This window comes from Melopsittacus undulatus, chromosome 4 (genome assembly GCF_012275295.1).
Source record: "Melopsittacus undulatus isolate bMelUnd1 chromosome 4, bMelUnd1.mat.Z, whole genome shotgun sequence".
NCBI classification, from domain to species: domain Eukaryota; kingdom Metazoa; phylum Chordata; class Aves; order Psittaciformes; family Psittaculidae; genus Melopsittacus; species Melopsittacus undulatus.
Genome location: NC_047530.1, coordinates 27,351,974 through 27,375,566, shown reverse-complemented (window position 1 = coordinate 27,375,566; position 23,593 = coordinate 27,351,974). Strand labels below are relative to the sequence as shown.

The 23,593-nt window shown below is 41.7% G+C and overlaps 1 protein-coding gene across 1 annotated transcript in view; it reads right to left on the bottom strand.

The window, feature by feature from the left end:
* CLMN (calmin) overlaps positions 1–16,017 on the bottom strand; it is a 75,129-nt gene extending 59,112 nt beyond the window's left edge. Inside the window, exon 1 of the mRNA XM_031049499.2 lies at positions 15,848–16,017. Coding sequence (XP_030905359.1) covers positions 15,848–15,929 — 82 coding nt within the window. The 5' untranslated portion in view covers positions 15,930–16,017. The remainder of the gene's footprint in view (positions 1–15,847) is intronic.
* Positions 16,018–23,593: the final 7,576 nt, after the last annotated feature.

Here is a 23,593-nt window from a genome sequence, read left to right as displayed (position 1 = left end):
TCAAACAGACAGCAATAGACCTGTGCTGCCTAACAGATTGTCTCCAGTAAACTTCTAGCAGAGGAAAAAAGCATCCCTAGTTCAGTTTACATTTAACTATAAGCACCTGAGGTAGTCACCTATGTTCTGCAGAGAAACCATCATTACCAGCATCCAAAGTGGCTTAATCAATCAGCTTTTGGGGAAGTTAATTTGGATTAACTTTTGAGTGTATTCATGTCAACACACTACATTATTTCTTAGCTGCTCCATATCAGAGTAGCAGTGGCCAGGTTCATTGCTCTCTGGTACTGTAAATAAACACTAAATCCGTGTTTCAGTGGTATCAGGCAGGCAGCAGCTGTTGCTGCTGAATGCCCAGCAGATTGCTCTTGCTCTCAGGACCCATATGGGAAGGTACTGAATAGCCTGAAGATATTATTGTCTGGCAACAAGCATTTTCTTTCACAAATACCACCTGAAAAAAAAAAAAAAGTAAAAAAAAAAAAAGTAAAAAAAAAAAAGTAAAAAAAAAAAGTAAAAAAAAAAAAAGAGAAAGAAGGCTTTCCTGTGCCCCTGATCTGGGCACTAAGCTGTCACATTTTTATGTGAGGGGAAAATAAGACATTACACAATCTTCCGAAAGATCCTGTTAGAGAAATGGAAGGCAGGATATAGAATTTAATGCATAATTCATGGCTTGTGAGAGCCTTGAGGCAAGACCTTTCGGACTCGCTAATTGCTTTGCTGAGAAGTAAGCCAGAAGCCATAATAATGACTCCTCCACCCAGGGAAATACACGCATAAAACTGTTGTAACATCCACCTAGGGGCTTACACATCGCCCCTCTTGCACAGATGTGCTGCTGGCCCATCTGACAACATGCCAACCAAGGACAGTGCATGGGATATCAGGTTGATCCAAGGATCTGTATCTAATTCTGGTATGTATTTCTACATATTCAGGTTTTTAGGCTACAGGCAGATATATTTATATAAATATACATGCTGTAGCCCTTGGAGGACCCTTACTGTGTACTCAGAGCCTTAGCATGCAGAATTGTGCACATGAGACAGGCAGAGATGAGCATCTCCTCCGCTGCAGTAGCCAGATTTAGCCCCACTGAGCTCAAGAGCAAAAAATTCAGTGGGTGCAAAATCAGATCCTAGTTGCAGTCAAAGATATTGATATGGTAAGTAGGCAAATGTAACAGCTTACAGGTACAGAGGTTTGCACATGTGCACAATTTGGTGGATCTAAGTAATGAACAAAGCATAAAAATACCTTTTGCTTCCTATGCCATAACCACCTCCTCCTTCATGGCCCCAGTGAACATTCTTGGATCTTCTCATCCCAGTAGGCAAAATCATAGGCTTTCATCTACCTACATGTTCAAATCTCCTATGCACGTTCTCCCATTTCAGAAAATGCTATTCCAGCCAATTCTCTGATCATCTCCTGCTGACTGCTGCCAGCCACTGTTGCTTCTACTCTTTATTAGACAGGACCAGAAGTTAGCCTCAAGGATCTAAGAAAGGCCTCATTATTGCTGTTCCCAACTTGTTACTGAATCCAGTTACAAGTCATTCACTGCATCTGAAGAGAGATGGGACTTGTCTCTAAAGCATGGGGATCAACTGTCTTTCTGTTCTGCCAGCTTGTCCAACCCCAGCCCCTCCAGAGCAGTCTTTTTCTGGTTATCTTGTAACTGTCCTCCACTGCAGCATTCTTAGAGAAATATAACCTTACATCCCTTTCACAACACATCAGAAAGAATCTCCTTTTAAGCCCTTTCCTCCCACTTTGGTATTATTTACTAATGTATGAAAATTATCTTGGAAACTCTTTAATAAAATGCAAATCAGTATCTTCCATAAAGCAGAAGATAGTAGAAGTAAAACCACTGAAAGTGCAAGAAAACAGAATCTGTCCTTTAATTGTACTGTGCAAAGTCATACTACATTGATGAATTTACGGAAACAGATTACATTTTTATTGCTAATATGCTTATTTACTGACTTAAAGATGTCCAGTCTATTTCTCAGCATCAAGAATACGAAAAAGCAAAAGAATTTACAAGAGATGAAGACAAAATAAAATGATTAAAGATCACTGGGTTTGATGGAAAACCATCAGTACTTGTGAGTATGAATGAAGCTACCAATTATATGATAATGGAATAAAGTTTCTGAGCAAGTAAAACATCTTTTTGGTGATATTCCAAATCGCATGACGGTGAAGAGACAAGATTGTTCTGCAACACCTTCTATGTAAGAATTGTAACTATAAATCTTTAAATCTAAAAGGCTATAGAATGAAGGCAGAAGAATTAAAAGAGCAGTTCAAATGTCAGTGGAGAAGTACAATAAAGTTAAGGATCCCCAGACTTAGACCACACTCAAAACACCAGTGCCCAACTCTGAAGGTAAATAACCTCTATGCCACTTTATAATTGAGGTAAAACACAACTCAAACAAAGCTGCAAACCATTCAATGGGCAACTCTCACCTATACTATTTTAAATCTACCTATACCATTAAAACTCTAGAAATGTTATTATCCTTTATACAGTCTCCAATTTAGGTTTTGATATCTACAAGGAATACACAAGGAATTCGCAGTTTCCCCAAGACCAGGGGTTTACAACTCAAATAAACAAATTAAAGCCAAAGCATGGGAAAGGCAAAGTGAGAACAACAACAAAATGTCACTTAATCTTGTGAGGTCCACCTTTAATAAATTTTGATAGCTCTCACATTGGAAGTAAGATAAATAAACATTAGCAGGAGGTACTGCTTGGTGTAGTTTCATTTTTTCTGTGACTGGCAGAGAAGTTAGTAAAAGCAGAATGGATCTATTGCAATTGCAACACAAAGGGCAGTCCTTCATTCCATGCAAAGAATACTAGCACAGATGGTGAATCAACATTTTGCAGGAAAATCCGTATGTTTCCACATTAATGAGACATGGGTTAGAAGAACACAGTATTATACTCTGTCATCATTATGGCAGAGGAGATTTGTTGTCCAAGCTTAGATATCCAGATGGTACCAAAAATATTCCAAACTTTCTATAAGGGCAAAGCTTTCACTATAATTAAAAAATGGTTTCAGAAAAAAATACTTGTTTCTCTGAGTATTCCTACTTCATGTTAAACTGCTGAGCATGCCCTATATCATGTTCGCAGTGCTTTAACAAGGAGGATGTATACATGCACTAGCAAACCTCAAAAGGCAGAGCTGGGGAGCAATAGCACAGGAGAGGGGAACTGTGCAGAGCCACATTCCCAAAGTGCAGAGAAGGAACTGGTAAGCCACAAGCTATACAGTGCTTCCCTGGTGGATACACTAGCAAGTTCTTCAAAAAAGAAAATGATCTCTGGTCACCCAGGATGGCACTGAAGCAACACCAAAGAACTATGTGATCTGTGTTCATATATGTGAAAAAAAGCTCCAAGTTGGAACAGTGGCTTCTTCTGATTCTGAGCAGGTTTAACCCCCTTTCCCTGTAATGGGGAGAGGAGCCATAGCAATTGGCCTTTATAACTAAGTTCTATTATTAACACACTTTAATTTCTGATAGGGGCCTAAAAACTGTTCATAAAAGCTCACAGTGAAAAATTGCTTTCTATTCTGTATTTTCACTGCATCCGAGCAGACTCCCACAGGTTTGACTGTGTTTTTTCTCTTAGAAGGAAATTGTGCAGGCTCTCTTAAAAGGCTTACTTTTAAAAAAGCAGCCTAGAAAATACCAGGCTAAATTTGACATGTTTTTCCCTATGTTTCAAAGCCAGTGAAGGGTTTTTCTGGAAGAAGATGACACCTTTTCTACTCCAATAGACAAAATCTGCTTCAGAAAAATATGGCAGGGTAAGAAAGAAGAAAGGAAGGAATACACTTCTGTGAGAGTATGTGGGTGTCAGGATTTGGTCTTTAATCTGACAGGTATATATCAGTACTTTTTCACAAACATACCTATAAGTGATCTGTTTTTCTCTTTGCATTGCTATAGGTTTGTACTGTTTTCTAATGATAGCCTGTATTTTTAGGTTAACTTCCTCCCAGTCTCTTTGCCTGATGTCCAAAAACCTATCAGGTTAACAAAGCATGAAAAATACCTTTCTTCATCAATGCATTTGCCCTTCTAAGTTTCTCAAGCAAATTTGTCTTAAAATTAAAAACCCTATTGTCAACCATGCAACTGACAACATGGTCCAGATTGGCAATTAGGGAGCAGGCAGAGGAGGCAGCTGCTCAGCTGATGGATATAAATAGCAAAATCCCAGTCAATAGGATATTATTGTTCTTTGGGGTTCCCAAAGAAGCCTTAAGCAATGGATCAGCTCCTACGCACATGCTGATCGCAAGATAGCGCCCATGTGCAGTGGGAAGGCCCTGCTAAGGCAAGACTCAAGGCTATTTGAGGAGTTACCAGGTCTCAGCACTTCCCAAGCTCCAGTGGGAGTAAAGATTGAGAAAGTGGAGGGAAAGTGCTCAGCAAAGCACCTGTCATCTATTCATTCTTTTACATATTAGTAACTCATCTCCAAGAATTACGAGACTAAATAACATACTTCCCTCTGCTCATGCCATGAAGCCAAGCCCAGATGGAGATCAGCAGGCAAATACTAAAGAGCTTGAGAAACTGGGAAAAGAAAACAAAGAAGGAAAGGAGATTCCCAGGAGCAGGTCAAAATGGCTTTTTTATCAAGCTGTAACTCCACAAAACACCAGCTTCAACTGGCTTCAAGTCAAGGCAGCTTACACACTCAGGTATCACAGTGCTTCCATTTATAAACCACATTTCAAGGTGAGGCAATTAACTGCCTCATTCCTCTATGACCTTTGCAGAAAAGAAAAACAGAATCCAATTGCTCTCCTATTTCTAATTTGTTTCTGTTAACTTTCTGACTTCCTCCTCTTGCAGAACATATAATCACCCAGGCAGCCATCTCTAGGTAGATGCAAAATAAGTATGTCTCATCCACACCCTAAGCAAGATCTCCCTTGATCTTCCTCTCTACCCCACCAAGCTCTTTCAGACCACCGCACAAGGGAGACAGGGTCTCAAGACAGTGGCTATAGCACTGCTCTCTGTTAAAATAACATTCGGATGATTCTGAGAACTGAAGAGCATGATTTGACAGCAAGTTCAGGCTGGGATAAAATTTAATCCGATTCAGTTATGCATGCAAATGAAAAGCTTTTATTAGTATACATTGCTCAAAGAAAACAAATTATAGTTCCTGGAGATGTTAATCATGAATTAACCTCTTCCAGCTTACAGCAGCAAGTTTTCTTCCTTCCCCAGCTGCACTTTACCTCCTTTATAGCAACACATACTAAAACCAAAGCAAACAAAACTCCTGGAACAAACTCAGTGAAGTGAAAACATAGTAAAAAGAGGCAGAGCATGCACAGCTGATTTAGATCTTGATTGAGGTAATGCAAAAGCACTTGGGAAGAAAAAAAGGTTTTACCTGAAGATGATAAATGGTAACTCATAAAGACAATCAACATGAGATTTCAAAAAAATACATCTTCAAAATAAAAAGAGAAGCAAGCAGGTTGATTCCATCCCACTAACATTTTGTTCTTGCATTTAAAAAAAAAAAAAAAAAAAAACAACTAAGCCAAGCCAAAATGAAATCTGATTGCACTCAGTCAGCCTTCACACCAACTGGTGTGCAGTACGGAGAACACCAACAAGCATGAGCAAACCCATAAGGAAACACCTGCCACCAAACATGAGAACACCACATGCTGAGACAAAAGATGGGTTTGTAGCTTTATGTGAATCATCAGATTGTAAAAGTTTACGATAGAGAGGGCAGCATACACGTACTACAGTTCATGTGAATTGTTGGATGACATTAGCTTTTACTGATCATGCTAGATGGTGAAGGAGAGAACAATAAGTTGTGAAGAATTTGGTCAGGTAGTACAATGGTCAGCTTGAAAAGAGAATACCAAGGTTCAAGTCCTGCTCCACCAAAACTTTCCATGTTCACACACAGAAAAATATGTACTTAGGTTGTCTGGATAACTTTGAAAAAAATCCTCTGGCTTTCATGTGCCTTTGATCCCCAACCCTAACACAATGGTGTCATCTAAAGAAATACATCAAAACCATGAGACACTAAAAAAGAGAAATTAAACCCTGCTAGAATGCAGTAAGAACACATTTCAATTTATGTGAGTCAAACGCAAAACAGTTGCAAGAAAGTCCATATTATCAGTGGGCATCATATTATATGAGCACCAATACTATCCAAGTACCAGAACTCAAGCTTGGACCCTCCATGTAAAACCACAGCTATTAAATGCTACTTCCACAACCTTAACAGCCCCATCCTTCTGTGAGGATGCAACATGTGAGAACACACACGTGTAGCAGGACCAGCAAGCCAAAACAAAGTGGGTAGCCCATGTCAATCTTTTTTGTCACGTGGACATCACGTTAGCACATTAAGCTGTGTTTTCCATGCACCTCCTGTGTTTAGCCTCCAAATCTGATCATTAGTGTGACAAATCAAACAAGCAGAAACTTTGGCTCAAAGAGCCCAAACTGCAGGATTTCTGTGGTCAGTCACTCTTCCTAAGTTTTGGCTCATTAGTGAAATGGGAATATAAGAGTTCAAGTGAACATTCAGTTCATAATTAAGTGCCTGAATGACAAAGCTGTCTACTGGCTTGAATGATGCAATATAGGGGTCTCATCTGAGCTTGTTGTAGGCATCCAGACCATCTCTACAACTGGTTTTGTAATCAGTCTCAAATTAAAAGTGAAGGACTGAATAGACGTGAAAAAATTGTGAATTTGCATTAAAAAAAAAGAAGCTGCACAGCCATGTGTGGAATAGGCAATAAAACCATGTTTAGACCTTCCCCAAAATTAAAGGAAGTCAAGGACTTGAAAGGTACCCAAGATCTGACTGATTGAAACAAAATCTGAATATAACTTGCTTAATCGATTTAGTTTCCAAACAGCCTTGGGAGGCGGATGGGTATCAGCTTTCCAGGCGCCCCCAGCTACATCTGGATCTCTCAGCACCTGAGAATGGCTCTTCTCAGTGGTATCTAGGACTGTAGAGGAAGCATCTGCTGTCCTTCTCCTGCAGACACGGGCTACCATCAACAGGGTCACAGCCACTTCCCAACTTCAGAATGGTCACACTGGTACCACTCCAGGTTCTTATATTAAAATAAACTCACGATACTGTCAGCTGCAGCATTACAGATGAAGGACTTTACTCTGTCCCTTAACTGTACGAACAATGAAAACATGGTGCTTCCTCTCTATACACAGTTTTTTGAGACCATTAAATATAGTATCTTCTTTGATCCTTCCGATAAACACACAATGTTTTAAAGTTTTCAAAGGCCAATACTCAATACATCAAAAAGACCCTCTACCTTCAAAAGAAGTAATGCAGCTTAGCCAGCAAAAATCCATATTCTGTCTTCTTTTGGTCAAGGTCAGTAATTATATTAACTTCCGTAAGAAGCTTGAGTGTAAGTCCTTTTTGACCAACATTGGGTCCCCTAACAACTTTTTTGTTTATAATGGGCAGTAATGGAAAAACTCACACAAGAGTCCCTGTAACTTCAAACCACTCCTTGCCCTGCACCCAGGGAGATCATTGAAAGAAAACAAAAAGAAAAAAAAACCCAAACTCCTGAGAATAACAGGAACTAAATATTCAGGTGCATTAATCACCAAGACCAGGAAGTCCCCTACCTGGCATGGAACTCAGAACTAAGGACAGTGACCAAATGCTTCCCAGCTACTCTGAACAGTAACTGCTGGAATTGCTCAGGATTTGTACCAGAAATAGGACTACTGAGTCCCTTGTCAAAAAGGGAAAATCAGTTTGAGTTTTGTTTGAAAGCTTGTCTTCTAATCTGGAGGGGATTTTTTATGATTAACCAATTTTAAGTATCACATGAAGGTCTGGCTGCGGTTTCTCCTGCACCATCATTAGGTTTCTGATGATTTTCTCTCTTCCCTATTTGACTACTTCTGTTTGCTTTGTTACTCTCCCTGAGTAAACAGCCCAGAAAAATTCATGTTTCTTTCCTTACACACATCACAGACAGTAAGTCTGAAGTGGACATTTCATACTATGTTATTTATAAATACTATATCTTTATTAAGTTATAACTGCAGTTCATGTTTACCATGCACATCAGTAAGAACCAGACAGTTTTAATCAAGTACCTGTCCAGATGCAGTCATATAAAGGATCAGTTTTTAACAAAGTTATCTTCATTGGCATTGCTTTCATTTGTCATAATGCCAGGATTCTCTTGTCCTTCCCATTTTTCACTGAGCCACGAGAAGCATAACCAGCTCTTAGATGTGAACTACACTGACTGCATGTGCAAAACACCTACTGGTATACATTAGGGTTTTTTTGCAGACTAAACCAAAATGGCAAAGCACTGTCTGACCATCAGCACACAACAGAAAGACAGTCCATGCACATAACCAGTCCCAGGTGCTTTGGTTGCAATTCAGAGCTTCAGCTGGAGTCCCATGAAACTAACAGCTCAGGCTGTGTTATGACTCCAAAAGCATATGTATAGCACATGGCTGCCTGACCACTGAGGTGGTTATTGTACTGTTATTTGGGTTTCTTGAAGAAAACACAGGAAAAACAGCTGGAAGAATAAAAATGTAGCTTACCATAAGCACTGGAGAGGTAGGAGACAATTGCATGATTAGTGCACATCCGAGGCCTTTCACAAATTTCAGAAGTGCTAACAAGTGAATTAGCCTAAGGAACAGATCCAAAACAGTAAGACCTACCATGTTATCATTGACAGCAACTGTAAACTGGGTGGTGGTGGTGGGAGATGCATGTAGGCAATTTGAGGTTTATTTGAAGTTAATTTTCTCCCCTATCATCTTACTGGTGCAGCATCCAAATATTTTCTTCGAAGGGCTCTTTGTTAACCTGGAGACTGCAACTGCTGAGCCAGTGAACAACAGCCACCTGGGAGAGCTGTTCCTCAGGTGCAGCACCTAAATGTGAGCTTCCATGTAAATCTGGCTAAAACATGGAGCACCCACCCTGGGGTCCCAGTATAAGAAAAGGAGCACCATGGCAACCAGTGTGATGGTGGTTAATTAGACACTTGAAACTCATTTCACAACCAACTACAAGTTTCTAACCCAAAAGTGAAAAGAAAAACTGAGAAGTCCAGTTGTCCAAAAAGCCCCAAGCCCACCAGTAATTTTTAAGATGCCACAGCATAAAATACATTTTAGTACATATCTGGAATAGTGGAAAATAAATAGAATCCCTCAAAGGATTACACTATTTCAACAAATATTTCTTGAAGGATGCCATCAAATTAAGTAATAGACATAGATATTTGAGTTGTCTTTTAAGGTTTTTGATAACATCTTTTCAGACCAAGTTGGATTTCTCATTTTGTGAAGGAAAAAAAAAAAATCTTCTCTTTTTGGAGCTTACATGTCCCCAGGCATTCTCTCTCTAGATATCCAGGCTGTTGCTACTACAAGCCTTCTTAGAAGATACTGACTTAAGCTTGTGTTCACGGCTATAAAGCCTCAAACTACAGCTAAAACATAGCTCAGCTGTTTGCACAGAAATATGCAGTGATTATAATGAAGTAAAATTCATCCTGCAATCCTCCACCTACAGTCCTCACATTTAACTAGTGTGCAGACATAAAAATAGAATAGCAAGTAAAGAGATATGTAGAAAAATACACTTATTTCTTAAAAGGTGCTGTGAAGCCCTTCACCACCCCAGCAGTGACACAAACATGACTGCTTATCTGGCAATTCCTTCTCCTGAGTACATAATTTTAGGAATCTTTCTTACTTCTAGATGGCAACACAGGTAATATTTCACTCTTTCCCCTTAGACATATGCCTTAAACAATTATCCTATAATAACAGTGAGTTTAAACAGTACAGGACATAAACAAATAATGTTTAAATGAACACTGACAAGCTAAAATATCCAAGGTTGCTTCTTCTAGTCCAATAAAAATGTCTTTAAAGTGGAGAAAGGGAATCAAGTCATCCCTTTGCAGTATTTTCAAAGTAAATGCTACGCATACTTCAGGATTTAAGTGACATAACCTTGAAATTGTCTTTTGGAGAAATAAAATGGTTTAAATTTCTGTCCAAGCTGAGTGGAAAAAAAAACCAAAAAGCAAGCAGAAGAAACTATGATAAGTATATCATATTTTTAAATCAGTGCTAGTTTCAGCACAGTGTTTTGAAACTCATTTTTAAACTAATGCCATCCAACCTCAGGCAAGTAGTACGGTCTGAGATGTCACCAGCTATCCAAACACTGAGGCTGGCCAGTGCTTGAACAACAGTTCACCAAGGAAAGACAGAAAAGGTGACGTTGGCAACTGACAGCAGACCAACCCCATGCCTCAATCCAGGTCCATGCTTGGATGCCAAACACAGTCTCTCATACGATGAAGCTTTAATACGTGGGTGTAAAAGTTCACTTGACTGCAGAGCTACCAGGCATGATTTAAATTTGATGTAATATCACCCATGCAGTGGGACAGAGAGCCCAGACTTCTAATTTGTCAGAGAAATTAGCCATTGACCTTATTACAGTTGCATGCTGAAATGTGCAATCTGTACTTTGCCTTACCTCTCACTGTTTCTTTATTTCACTGCCAGGTTTTCCTATTTCAGAAGCAAGTGAGTCTTCCTTCCATTCCTGACAAACACTGTCAGGTATGAGAGTGCACTCACAAAGACCATCCCCACCACAAGATTTATGGTTCCAGCATGATGTTCAGCTCTTTATATCCAGATTTGAATCTTTATTTGGGGGGTTGCACTTGTAACTTTCAGGCCTATTTATCTCCACTTTTATATTGAATAGGATAACTCAATGGTTCTACGGGGGTTTGTCTAAGGTTCTTCAGGCAATTTAATCTTTCCAAATATCACCCTAATCTACAAAGAGCTCCACTGAAATGAACACTACAGGCAGAACGAAATCCTGCTGAATATGGCAACAAGTTATGGAGAACTTAAAGTAATCAACAGTTACAGCACCTTATTTTTGTCAGAAGGAAGGGATACATTAACAAAGGTGTCCTTCTATTTGTAAAATTTCCATGTGTTTCAAAATCATGTCAGACTATAGCAAACAGCTGAATGCTGCCGTATCTTGTAATTTAAGAAAAATCCTACTCTCTGTAGTTAAGTACAAAAGTCTTAAGAATTATGGTTCATACATAAATGGATTAACAAAACTACAGAAAGAAACAAGACTGACTATAGCACCTGCCTTTGGTTGCCCATCAGAGATGCCTAAGCCCCCAAAAGTAAAGGTATCTAGATACTTTCACAGCCAGAGTTAACTTTTATGAGTTAAGCATATGCATTACATCTTAAGACGAAGGCTTTGGGACCTGACACAAACCTCAGCTTCCTTTGAGGCATCGGCAACAAGTATAGTTACTACTGTCCAAAGCTTGTAAAATCTAGATCTTAATGATCCAAACAGGAAGACAGGCAAAATCAGAGTGCTGGGAGATTGTGACTGATTCACCCAAAGGTACAAACTTAGGCAAGGACAGGGAACCAGTGGGGCTGGTACTGGTCAATTTATTTTTTCCAGCCTGTCACTTTTTTTGGGAGGTGTTATTTCCAACAACACAATGCAGCCCTCCAAACATGCTTGAAGGCCATGCTACCCTCATCAGAGGAAGCCTGAGACTCAGGAATGTATTTAAACCTACTGAAATCAAGCAATAAACATCGATGTATTTCTGTGGTTTCCGGATCAAACTCTGAATAGCAAAATGACAAGCAGCAGGACTTTGGGCTTTTTGTCTAGTTCTCTGATAGAAGAATAGTAGAGTTCTACACACCCAGCCCATGTATTCTATTGTAATATACAAAATGAACATTCAAACCATAATTACTTTTAAATGGCGGTAACAGCACTTGTTTGCCAGAGATGGACAAAACATCTGATTGCACAAGTATTCATCTCCACATATTTCTTTCCCAGGAAAGCACGTAAAGATATGTACTATAAACATACATTCAGACTATTGAAAAGCACAGGATCAAAATATCTGAAAGAGAATGATTCCTGCTGAGGATGTTGCCTCTTCCTAGTAAGCACAATCCATCACATAAGGGAATGTATTTTTGATGATCCTAAATCAAGCTTCCAGTAGGGAAGGTTTTAAAATATTCTTGCGTTGTAACAAAATGTTCCCGCTGGTGTTGTAATGAAAGAAAGAGAAAAAAACCCATCTCCTGACAGGAAATTAATTATTGAGCATTCCAATGCTTGATGATGTGCTCCTACATTGTGCAGAGGCTTTCCATTTTTCTCTTTCAGTATGTGGAGAAATTCACTATGGAGAATATATGAGCAGAAAAAAAAAAGAGCACAAGAATATCAGTTTATTAAATGCACTTAGAAACCAAACAGACCTGGAGTGAGCAACTTGGTCTGTGTATGACCATAGTTGATGTTTATTCCCTCTTTACACTCCCCTCTCCTCCATCAGATTGTCACTTTTTGTTCTGCTGTCTGAAATTACCTCTGTCAAGAACTGAAGCAGTGTTCCTGGCTTTTAGCATCACTTACCTGCAACAGCTTTGAACTATCACTTCCTCCACTGGAGATATAAAGTGGAAAATCTTAGACCCTGATGGAAAGGGAAAATAAAAGCCCCATCATCATATGCCTATGCCTAAATATCAAAACGTAATTCCATTTTTTTAAACCATTCCTTTTTCCCCCTTAAGTCTAGTCCATTTGACAAATTTCACCCCTGGCTGTCAGTTCTAGTCTCTCTGTGAAAAAGCTGAAAACCTCACACATGCCATAATTTCTCTCATTGTTTACACAACAGGATACTGAGGCTAGTTCTACACTGAGCACATGTACCTAGAACATCTCAATTTGGCGGAATCATACCACTGTAAAAATTTTCCCATGAGAGCAGATACTTCCCAGTAACTGCAATCCTGGATCCTTCCTGGATGTGGAAATACCAAAAGAGAGAGAGAGAATATGCAACAGACTGAAACAGCATATGCCATCTTCAAATAGTATTTTACATCAGCAGTGCTTTACAGCTTAGCTAAGGCATAATGAAGAATTTTTTAAGAGAAATGAGTAATTTTAGCTTTTAAAGAAGAAGGCGGAAAGGGTATGGAAAACTGCTGCAGCAGATGGCTGCATGATGCCTGCAGAAACTTTTATACCAGCTTGGCTGCTCAGGTGCTACTGGTACAGTTTCTTATGGTCATTACCAGTTGGACTCATCTCCTTGAGCTCTTCCATCAGCTGCTGGGCAGGAGGGCTCAGATGCAGCATGAATGTAATGACTCTGCTTCCCAGACCTGAAAGACCTTACATTTGACTCGTTCCAAGTATCAGCAGAAGTCTCCATCTCTCACAAAGACATGCCAGTGTTTACATGCATTACTCATATTCACAAATATTTAGCTGCTGCCTCCAGTCCTCTCCTTACAACATGCTCCCTCCTATGTCTATATTTGCATCACGGGGGTTCCCAGAGACCAGGAACCACATTCACATATGAAAAATGTCCCATTGCAAGGGAGTGTTCTGGAATAAGATAAACCATACCCTAAACACAGCTGGCCTTTACAGAGAGCACTGAAGGAGCAGGAGACACTGCAGCTGACAGGAACCCCCCCTACCCTGAGCAGCAGGGCCATGCAGCAGCTCTGATGGTGCTGCTGGAACCTCTGCATAATCCTCAGCTAGTTTTTCATCCTAGAATCGTGACTTTCTAGCACATCAAACCTGTTATTCACTCTACAGCTGATAGACAATGATACTAGCGGTGATTCAGATCTCATTGTTTTGAGAGAATGAATTTTGAATTATAAAGCAGAAGTTTAAGCACTACATATGCACGAAGAGCATATGCTGCCATTTTGCAAGAAAGTATCCTGACAAGAAGCACTGCGTTTTGCCACTGAGCTCCTGAGTAACAAAAATCACACTCTTCGAGTATCAGACTCACCATCTGAAGAATGTTTTTAATCTCTAGAAGATAACGTGTTACAAATCATGTACACTGTAAATGACAGATATTATCATTTGCTCTGGGGCAGCATCCCAGAACACCTTTTCTCCCTTTTAAGAGCACACATGGGGCATAAAACCTCTTTAAACCCTATTTAATAGTGCAAGCAAGGTGACAACTGAATTCTCTCTCATATAGTAAGAGAGGAACACGAGCATTTTTTCATGAACATGTTATTCAAAGGAATTTGCCCTGTAGGATGACATTCTCCTACAGAATTACAGGAATTTTAGATAAGGCTGTGTGCATCTGTACAAATGCATTTTAAGTTCCAGAAAGGAAACTGAGTTTAACTCCTTCTTACACAAATGGCTGAGTCAAAGCCAAAACCATACTACTTTTTTTAAGAATGGATTTCTTCTCTTCTTTCTTCTCAAAAAGTGCCCATGAATTAAGGATTAAACCAGGTTCAACTGATACAGCTTGGAGTACCAAGAAAACAGAGACAGACCATCCGTGCTGCCACAGAGAACCAAAAAAGACAGAGCCAGCTGTCAGAAATGTAGAATTACATTGTAATGAGAGACTGACAAAACCCAAGGGGAGCTCAACCTGAAATCAGCAGCCCTGGCAGTTCTCAAAACCTGAATTTCAGTGGTTATGGTGATACAGGTCAAAATACGGTGGAGTGCACCCATCAGCAGTTACAACATTGATACAGCATCAGAGATGACAGAATGACTAATTGGAGTCTCTTTTCTGATAAATTATACATCTGCTATAATCAAGCAAAACCAAAACTAATTTCCAGCAACTGCACTGCCTCTGCCAGTAGACAGTGCCTTAATATCATTATGCATAAACAGGAAGAGATAATGACCTGTAATTCAAGTCTATTATTTTATGGAACATGAAGATACATTGCAGTATAGTGTGAGCTGTTGATTGAGATTGGTATGTTACATTAAACCAATCATTCTCCCATAAGACACTGCTGCTGTTTCCCTTTTCATCGATTCTCGCTGTCCTTGCCAATCACGAAGAGTCAGCTCCTGAGGAGCAAACATAACTTTGGAGGAACTACCACACTGACATTTAACTACATTCAAACCTAGGTATTTGCAGCCTGTGGCACAATAGGGGAGAATCTCATAGATGATTTATCCATAAACTCTGCCCATGTTTATTAAACAGTAGTTTACGGGAGATACATTAAATTAAGTACGCAGATAGCTGTAGGCATCCCTTCAGATTGCGCCGATACGGACCAAGCCCCGCATCCTGACTTTGGCCGAGTGCCTCCGCATCTCCTGGGCGAAGTGGGCTCTGCCCCCGCCTCCCGGGCGCCTTTGCCAAGCTCCAGGAGGAAGAACAGGCAGAGGGAGGGCGACCCCCGGTACCGCTCGATTCTCTCTCCACCCCTCAGCCGGCGCGGTCCCGCCGAGAGGGAGCGAGGTGAGAGGAGCTTACACCCCCCGACGGCCCGCAGCAAGCGGCGGTGGGTGGCCCCGGGGCGGGGACACGTGCTGTGCAGCACCGCATCGCCAGCGCCGGCGGAGCCCCCGCGCCCCATCCCTCCGGCGGGTCCCGGTGCCGCTCGCACCAGCGCCGGGGTTCTCCGAGAACTGTGCGGGCCCTGCGTGGAGCACGGGGGAAACTTTGGCCCCGCCGTTCTCCTCCTCCAGCCCCGCACCGCCCACGTCGGGGGGCCGGGAGCCCGCGGCAGCCCCGAGGCAGGGTACGGGGGGAGACGGGGGAGGGAGGCCGGCGAGATGGAGGGGAAGGGGCGCGGGGTGGAGGGCGGGGTTTCTCCGTGCGTGTCGGTTTACCTTGGAGGTTCTGCACTCGGATGTCGCTGATATGCCCGATGAGCTCCTCGCGCTGGAACCAGTCCCACTCCTGCCCGGCCATGGGGAAGCGAGGCCGGGCTGAAGCGGGGCGGCGGGAGCCAGTGGCACCGACACCGCCGTCTTCACCGGCACCGACGGCGGGCACGGAGCGGCCGGGGGGACGGCCCCTCTCCGCTCCGCACGGCCCCGCCCCGAGGCCCTCCCCTCCTGCCCATGTTCCTCCCGCTTTCCCTCCCTCCGACTGCTCGGCCGGGGGCGGAGGAACGCTGGGGCGGTGCGGGGCGGTGCGGCGCGGGGCGCGGGTTTGGCTGTGCCTCCCACCATGGGTAGCTGCGCACCGATGGCCCCTTTGCCCTCTCAGCCAGCGCTGGCGAGGCTCCCGCACCGCCTCCCCCAGCAGCTCCCTCTGTACCGACGCCCCCCCCACCTCCGGGCGCAGGCGTGTCCGGGCCCGGCCTTGCTGTAGCCCCCCGCGACCGCCGGCCTCTTACCCCGTCCAGCCTGGACGCGGCTTGTTGGCACTCTAGAGAAATATGTTTGTCTTCCTGAAGCAGCAGGGGGGCTGTGAACAGTACCCAGGTCCTGCGCGCTTTTGCTTGCTGTGCCTGTACCGGGAGAAGTGTCATCCTCGTAATAAATGTCATGCATCCACGGCAGAAATGAAAAAAGAAAGTATGAATGGCAAAGGGGTTTTCTTCGTGGAGATTAAATAAGCACTACTATTCATCAAAAGGGCTAATGTGCTGTTTGCATACTCATTTAGCCTGCTCTTGCTAGTTGGTTTAGGCTGCCACATTTCCTTTTGGGTGAATTTTCACATCTAATACCTTAATTTACACAGTTTGTCATCAAAATTGGACAGTAGTTGTTATCAAGGCTCTTCAGTATCACTAATATCTATGCTCTACAAACTTGGTGAACAGCATGAGCATTTTCATTACATGTAAGGCATTTCATTGCAGTGTACCACTGTACTTTTGTGCCTGTTTTCTTTTCAAACCATGAAGACTGTATAATGTAAATAGCAAATTTTGACACAATCCAGTCAGACTAGTATAGCATAATTAGTTAGACTAGCAAAACACACAAGCCAAGATCTACAAAGTTACATATAAACAAAGTGGGATCTAGAAATTGGGGCTCTTTCAAGTTGGAAGTGTTTATGTGATCCCAAGTAAACACACAACTAGTTGTTTCACCCAGCTCAGGAACTCTTCCCACAGTCCACACTGATGAATCTCTATCACATCTCATAATCAAATGGAGTCATCCATAAAGCATCTCATAGGTGAAGTTTGTCAGCACTGTAACAGGCACCAGTCAACTATACTAAAATCTGATCACCAGGAGCTGTGGTGGCAGGTGTGTCTTCAAGCTGTTTACATGTCAAAGCTCAAAAGTTTTGCACAAAGATAAGGACACCATGTAAATCTAAGAATACCATGCTGGAGAGTTTATAAACCTGAATGCAAAGAGCAGAAGCAGAAACTTGTGAAAAGGAAATAAACTCAGGCAGCGTTGGCACAAATCACGGTGCTGCACTTTGACTTTATTTTGCACTGGGAGGACCTGTTATCCAAGTGAGATGAATGCATCAGTACTGTGTTTAGAGGTGAAAGTAGAAACTGAGCTGGTGTGGGAAAATCACATGAAAGACTTCTCAGCATCAGTGAAATACTGTCCGCAAGGGGTGGCTGGAGGTCCCTAGTCCACGATGCTGCTGCCAGTGCTGGATGGGGACAGCTGAGGCTTTATTCTAACATATGTGAGCATCCTCAAGCACCTGGGGTTGCATGAGGTCTCTAGATACCCTGTTCCAGTCTGCAGTGCCCTGCTCCTGGTCCTGAGGCCTCCCAGTGGTGGCTTACTATGGTCAGTATGTCAACTGGAGAAAGTGAGCTGGTATGAGACGAAAGTGAATGAAGAAGGATAAGTGGAACAGACTGCAACCTTCAGCAGCAGAATCACAGAATTGTTTAGGTTGGAAAAGACCTTTAAGATCATCAAGTCCAACTGTAAACCCAACAGTGCCAAGTCCCCCACTAAATTATGTCCCTAAGTGCTACATCTATACATCCTTTAAATACCTCCAGGGATGGTGACTCAACCACTTCCCTGAGCAGCCTGTTCCAATGCTCAATAACCCTTTCAGTGAAGAAACTTTTGCTAATATGCAAACTAAACCTCCCCTGGTGTTGCTTGAAACTGTTTCCTCTCTTCTTGTCACTTGTTGCTTAGGAGACCAACACTCACCTCACTACAACCTTCTTTCAGGTAGTTACAGAGAGCAATAAGGTCTCCTCTGAGCCTCCTTTTCTCCAGGCTAAATAACCCCAGTTACCTCAGCCATTCCTCATGACAACTGGGCTCCAGATCCTTCACCAGCTTAATTGCCTTTCTCTGAACACTCCAGCACCTCTATGTCTCTCTTGTAGTGAGGGGCCCAAAACTAAATAGAGTGTTCAAGGTGCGGCCTGAGTACAGGGGGATGATCACTTCTTTAGTCGTTCTGGCCACACTATTGCTGATAGAGAAGGTGGACACTGAGGTGCAGCAGAAAGAACAAAGGTCAGAGGAAGCAATCCAGTAGCTCCCCACTGCCAGCCCCAGCTGATGTGTGATGTTACAGCTGTAATTCACTGCTCTCTCATATTTTCCTGGGGCTACTAACTGCCTTCACCCTGTCCCTGCCCCTGTGTGAGAGCTGCCCAGCTCCACTGTCATGTGGCAGAGTGTGCCTCTGACATCTCCAGGCCTGCCGGGTATAGCTGCATTTGACCTGCGCAGTCTGGGTCTCAGAGTCAGGTTGAGTTTAATATGATGTAAATTATTAACAGTGTGGGCACAGGGGAGTTAAAACTTCTGCTTAGGGAGAGGAGAAAGGAATTAAAACTTTCTTACCTGGAAGAGCTCTGCAGTCTCATCCTCTGATGGCAGAATGGCCCTGGCTAGTGTGGCCAAGCAGGCAGCACAGGCTGGGACTGCCCACTCTTCCTGCACAGATGGGGGGCCAGAGTAACAGGGCATTTTGCCTTCTCCTGCCAGTGAATCAGGACCTCAGCCTTGGCCAGAGGTCCAGGCCTACCTGGCAAGTTTGGCCACTCCAGTTTCTTGCCCAACACATCAATAAAAGCTGCACTGATCTCATCTTACATTAATACACTGATCCATGAGCTACTGTGAATGAAAACTCTGGTCCAGTTTCACTCAGTAGATGTGCAGCTCTGTCCAGGGAGGCAGCAACTGTGTTACCTGCATTTGTCCATCCAAGACTTCCAGACAGGTCTTCAGCACCTTCGCCAAAACAACTTTACAGTTAGCAGATCTCTGAGCTGATCATAAAAAAATTGCAATATATGCAGAACTAAGTGCTCCCAAATGAAAAGCTAAGACTCTAACACTGTAAGGACACTAAAAAAAAATGTAGGATCAAAAGGGGCATCCTTTATAAAACATTTTTCTTCAAGTTTTTACATTCTTCCCTACAACCATGTGGGCTATGAATCAGATCAAGAAGAAAGTATGAAATCTGAGATTCTCACATAAAGCCAGAACTCCAAACATTATGTTACTTGGCATAAAATCTGTAAATGGCTGTGGGAAACTACCTGTGAAAATACTGTATGCCTTCTAAGAAGTAACTGATTGATACAGAACTTCCCTTAAACAAAAAGTGATTTCAGATTTTATTATTAAAGTCCACTTGCCTTTTCATGTTTAAGGACAATCCTGTAACTGAAAAAGCAGGTTGCATTTAATTAAGTCCCTTGGCTCAGTCAGACTTGTTACTTAGGGCAACACTGTAAACACTTGGCAGAGACTCTGAACTATAATAACAGGTTTATTAAAAAAAGACTTTGGTCACATAGGAGAAGGAGGGAGTCTAATAGAAAGTTCGTGGGGAACTCACCACTGTTCTACATCTCCTTCATCTCTTTCCTTTATAGTGTATGTAGGATAAAGATATTAAAAAGCTTTCAGTTTACCGTCCATTTCATATCTTACCTGTGAGTGATTTAATGAGTTGAATTCTCATTTTGAGTAGAAAACGTATACTTAAAGATATACTTAAAGATTGCCTGATAGTAGCAAAAAACCCCTCAACTCATGTACCTAGACTTTGTGCCTGTCCAGATGGACAATACCATGTGGCTCCTGCTTAAAATGGCAAGGGAAGATGTCTGACACAAAGGAAGCTATTAATGGAATTAAGGAATATATTTATACCATTGTGGCTAAATTGCTTTGGCTTTATAAGCAGTTTCCCATATGAACAGTCATTCCAGGAATGGATTATTTTCTGGCTTTGTTTAAATCAGTTCCAGACTAATGGTAACCAGAAAAAGATGTTGTCTGTCTTGCAATAGGTATGCCTATATGAGCACATTGTGTATATTCAACCCAAACCAGTGTTTCTGTAAACACTATTTAGGTGGTGGGCATTTGGGTCCTGCCCCTACACTACTGGCATAGCCCTGGAGTCTTTGCATGTTCTTGTGGCTCATGGAAGGGGCTACAGAGAAGGGGAATCTCACTCAATTTTTAATCTGTTTAGATTTTCTCAAGTCTTCCCGGGAGACAACTGAAAACAAAGGCTTTCTTACCCTATAGCTGAATGAGGAAAGGGAGGAAAGTTGAAGTCTGTAACACAGGAAAGTAATCCAAGTTCATATTTAACTCATATTTTACAGATACAGGTACAGCCTGACCTGAATGGTGACTCCATTTCTAGGCAATAATCATGCCACTGTAAGTCTCATCAACTCTTCATTTCCCTTGTTTAGACGATATCTGAACCACGAAGGAGTGCCAACCGTGAGAAAAGACTCATTAGCTGCGCCAGATGAATAGCTACATGAAGGTTTTGTTTCTGTTACCCTGTCTGACAGCAGCCACCCCTTAGACTGGCACGTCTGCCCACACACATGTAAACAATGGGAGGGGTACTGTGTAAGACAGACTTTCAAAGCAAAGCACCAGAAAAGTCAGGAGGAAAAAGACAGTCTCATTCAACCAAGTAAACAGGAGACACTCAGGAAAAGGTGCAAAAGTAGTGAGAGAGATTGTAATAATAGGATTAAGTGGAAGAAGTGAGGTCATGTGCAAAAAAACCCTCAAATAAGCTATGACTTCTTTAAAGGCAACAGAAGGTACACTAAGATGTGTGCTCTGCTTCTCCAACCAAAGTTTGATATTAACCAATGACTTAATTTATAAGAGTGAAATAGACAATAAAACAGAAACCAATTTAGGAACAAGAGAAACCTCACTAAACCAGTCCTCCCCTTGGCCCTTTTCATATGCTAGCAGGGGAAGAGGTGTGGTGATAGTTGCCCCTACCTCAATGTACTGCTGAGCACACATACAAACTCAGGATGCTGACCAGCTTTTCTTCTTTTACTCTGTGGTGTCTTTCTCCTCTTCCTTGACGCCCAGAAGTCACCACATAGGACACACTGATGAACCGCACTGATTCATGAAACTGTTGCCACATAATGGCAATAATTAGTCTATGGGACTTGCTAAAAGGTCTCTATGTGCTGTAAATACGTTTCATCACACACATCTCTGAATAATGCTGGGAGTTACAGTGACTTCTCACTTGGGCAAGTTCAGCTGGATTTGTTTTATTTGCTTGCTACCAAGGTGAATTTTATGTGTACCAACTTAGTAGCAAAATGCCAGGGGCTTGAACAGTCAAGGATTTTTTTGTTACATTTAATGTTTTTATACAAGTCAATGGCTTATCCTATTTGATTTTAGCAAACTTTTATGGGAACTATTCGAGATTGTGGGATGAGGTGAAAGTGTGACCACATGTAATCATGTTAGAGGGTTCTGTCTTTCATATTTAGCAATTTTTACCCGCTTTTACACATCACGTTGCATCTTATCGCAGAACTGATTAAAAAAGTAAATAAAAATAATAAAGTATCTGTCCAGGAGCTGTTCCTTATAACTGGTGAAATACCACTGAAGCATTTCATGTAGAAACAAAATATTCAGGGCTCTTCACAGACAGTTAGTTTTCTTCTTACAAAGAAAACAGGCATCAATGGTTTTTCAAATGCACTGGGGACAAGGAAGACAAAAACCAGTGGCCAGAAGCTGATGCCAAGATGAATCTGAATGAGATTTTAATAGTGAGCCAGTCATCTAGAAAAATGACAATTTGCTAACTCTTACTGTTGTCAGAGACAGAGCATGCCTTTCTAGAAGATGTGCCATACTCACAGTACAGTTTATTCAAAACTAGGTTGATTGTGAGAAATGTAATGGCTTGTAACATAAAAGCTGTATCAGAGGATCTGTCTTAATGGACCTTTGCCTTTAGTTTTGTGAGTGAGGTTTATCTTAAAAAGGTTGGGTTTGTTTTTTTTTTTTCACTTCCCAGTTCTTACACAGACTAGGTCAAAAGAGTTTTAATTCCATTCCTTACAAATTTCTACCTTGGAAAATGGAGCTACTGAGTAATGCAAAAGTAGTAACAGCAACAGGGAAATTGTAAGAGTTTTCTGTTAGTGCTCAGCCAGTGGGAATGAATTTAGTCATTCACAAAGCTATAAAGCTGCCATGATGGCTTTTTTTTTTGTTTGTTTGGTTTTTTTTTGTCACTATCAAACAGATTGCAATTACATCCATTGACAAAGGTGAATGGTTTGACTGATAGTCATAATTTGATCCTCTGCTATCAGTTTGGCAAGACAGTCACTAAAACACACAGTCCATTTTTTGTAAGGTTGTCCTGCAGTTATAGACAGAACCATTGCCACAAGATTGGAAGCTACATGATGTTAGATATTTGTTATGGCACAGTTCATACCTGCATATGTATGTAGCCTATATGGCCTTTCTGCCATTGGTGTGTATAAAATTGTCTATGCATGTACATACATACACATATATATGGAATTGATGAATATGGGAGAAAACAGAAGAATGCTGTTGGTGAAATATGAACATGTGAACATGTGAACATGTTCACTCTCATTCAGCACCATTCTACCAGTCGTACACATCTGTGCACAAGGAACTTCATGCCCCTCTCGTGCTACTTTACAAAGACTCAGAACATTCACATGGTATCTGCAGAGAGAGGTTCAGATACTCAGTGGGTGTCCCGCTACTGGATGACAGTTTCAAGAGCTCCTTTCCCTTGCTGAAATATATTCTGAGAGTTAAAACATAAATAGCTACACACCCACAGGGAGTTATCATCATCATTCACTGAATTCAGAGCACCTGAATTTGGAGAATCTAGACATTAGTTTGGCTTTGGCTCTACTTCAGAGCATACATGATACTGGATGCTATTTACTTATCACACCCTACTTCTCCCCGCTTTCGTGAGCTGCTACACTTACATGTCTTCACGTGGAGGAATTTTCAGGAAAGCTGTGTGGTTTCATTATCAGCTATGTAATCATAAAGCAATGGCTGTATTTTGACTGGTAAAATGAAGCAACACTGAACAGAGATTTTACTTATGCACATTTTAAGGTAGGGATTCAGATACACCTATGTTCAACTCCTTTTACATCCTCTTTCAGAACAACCCCAGTTGGTGCTTCACATGCTTAACCCCTCTACCCTTCTGAGCTCCTCTGAGCTGATTTCAAGGATCTTTGAGCAGTGCAAGTGCAGCTATCCTCTGCATTTCCTGCATGGCTAACAGTTTATATCAGTTCCCAGTTGATAGGGGAAGGATTGCAAGCTGTTTAAGAG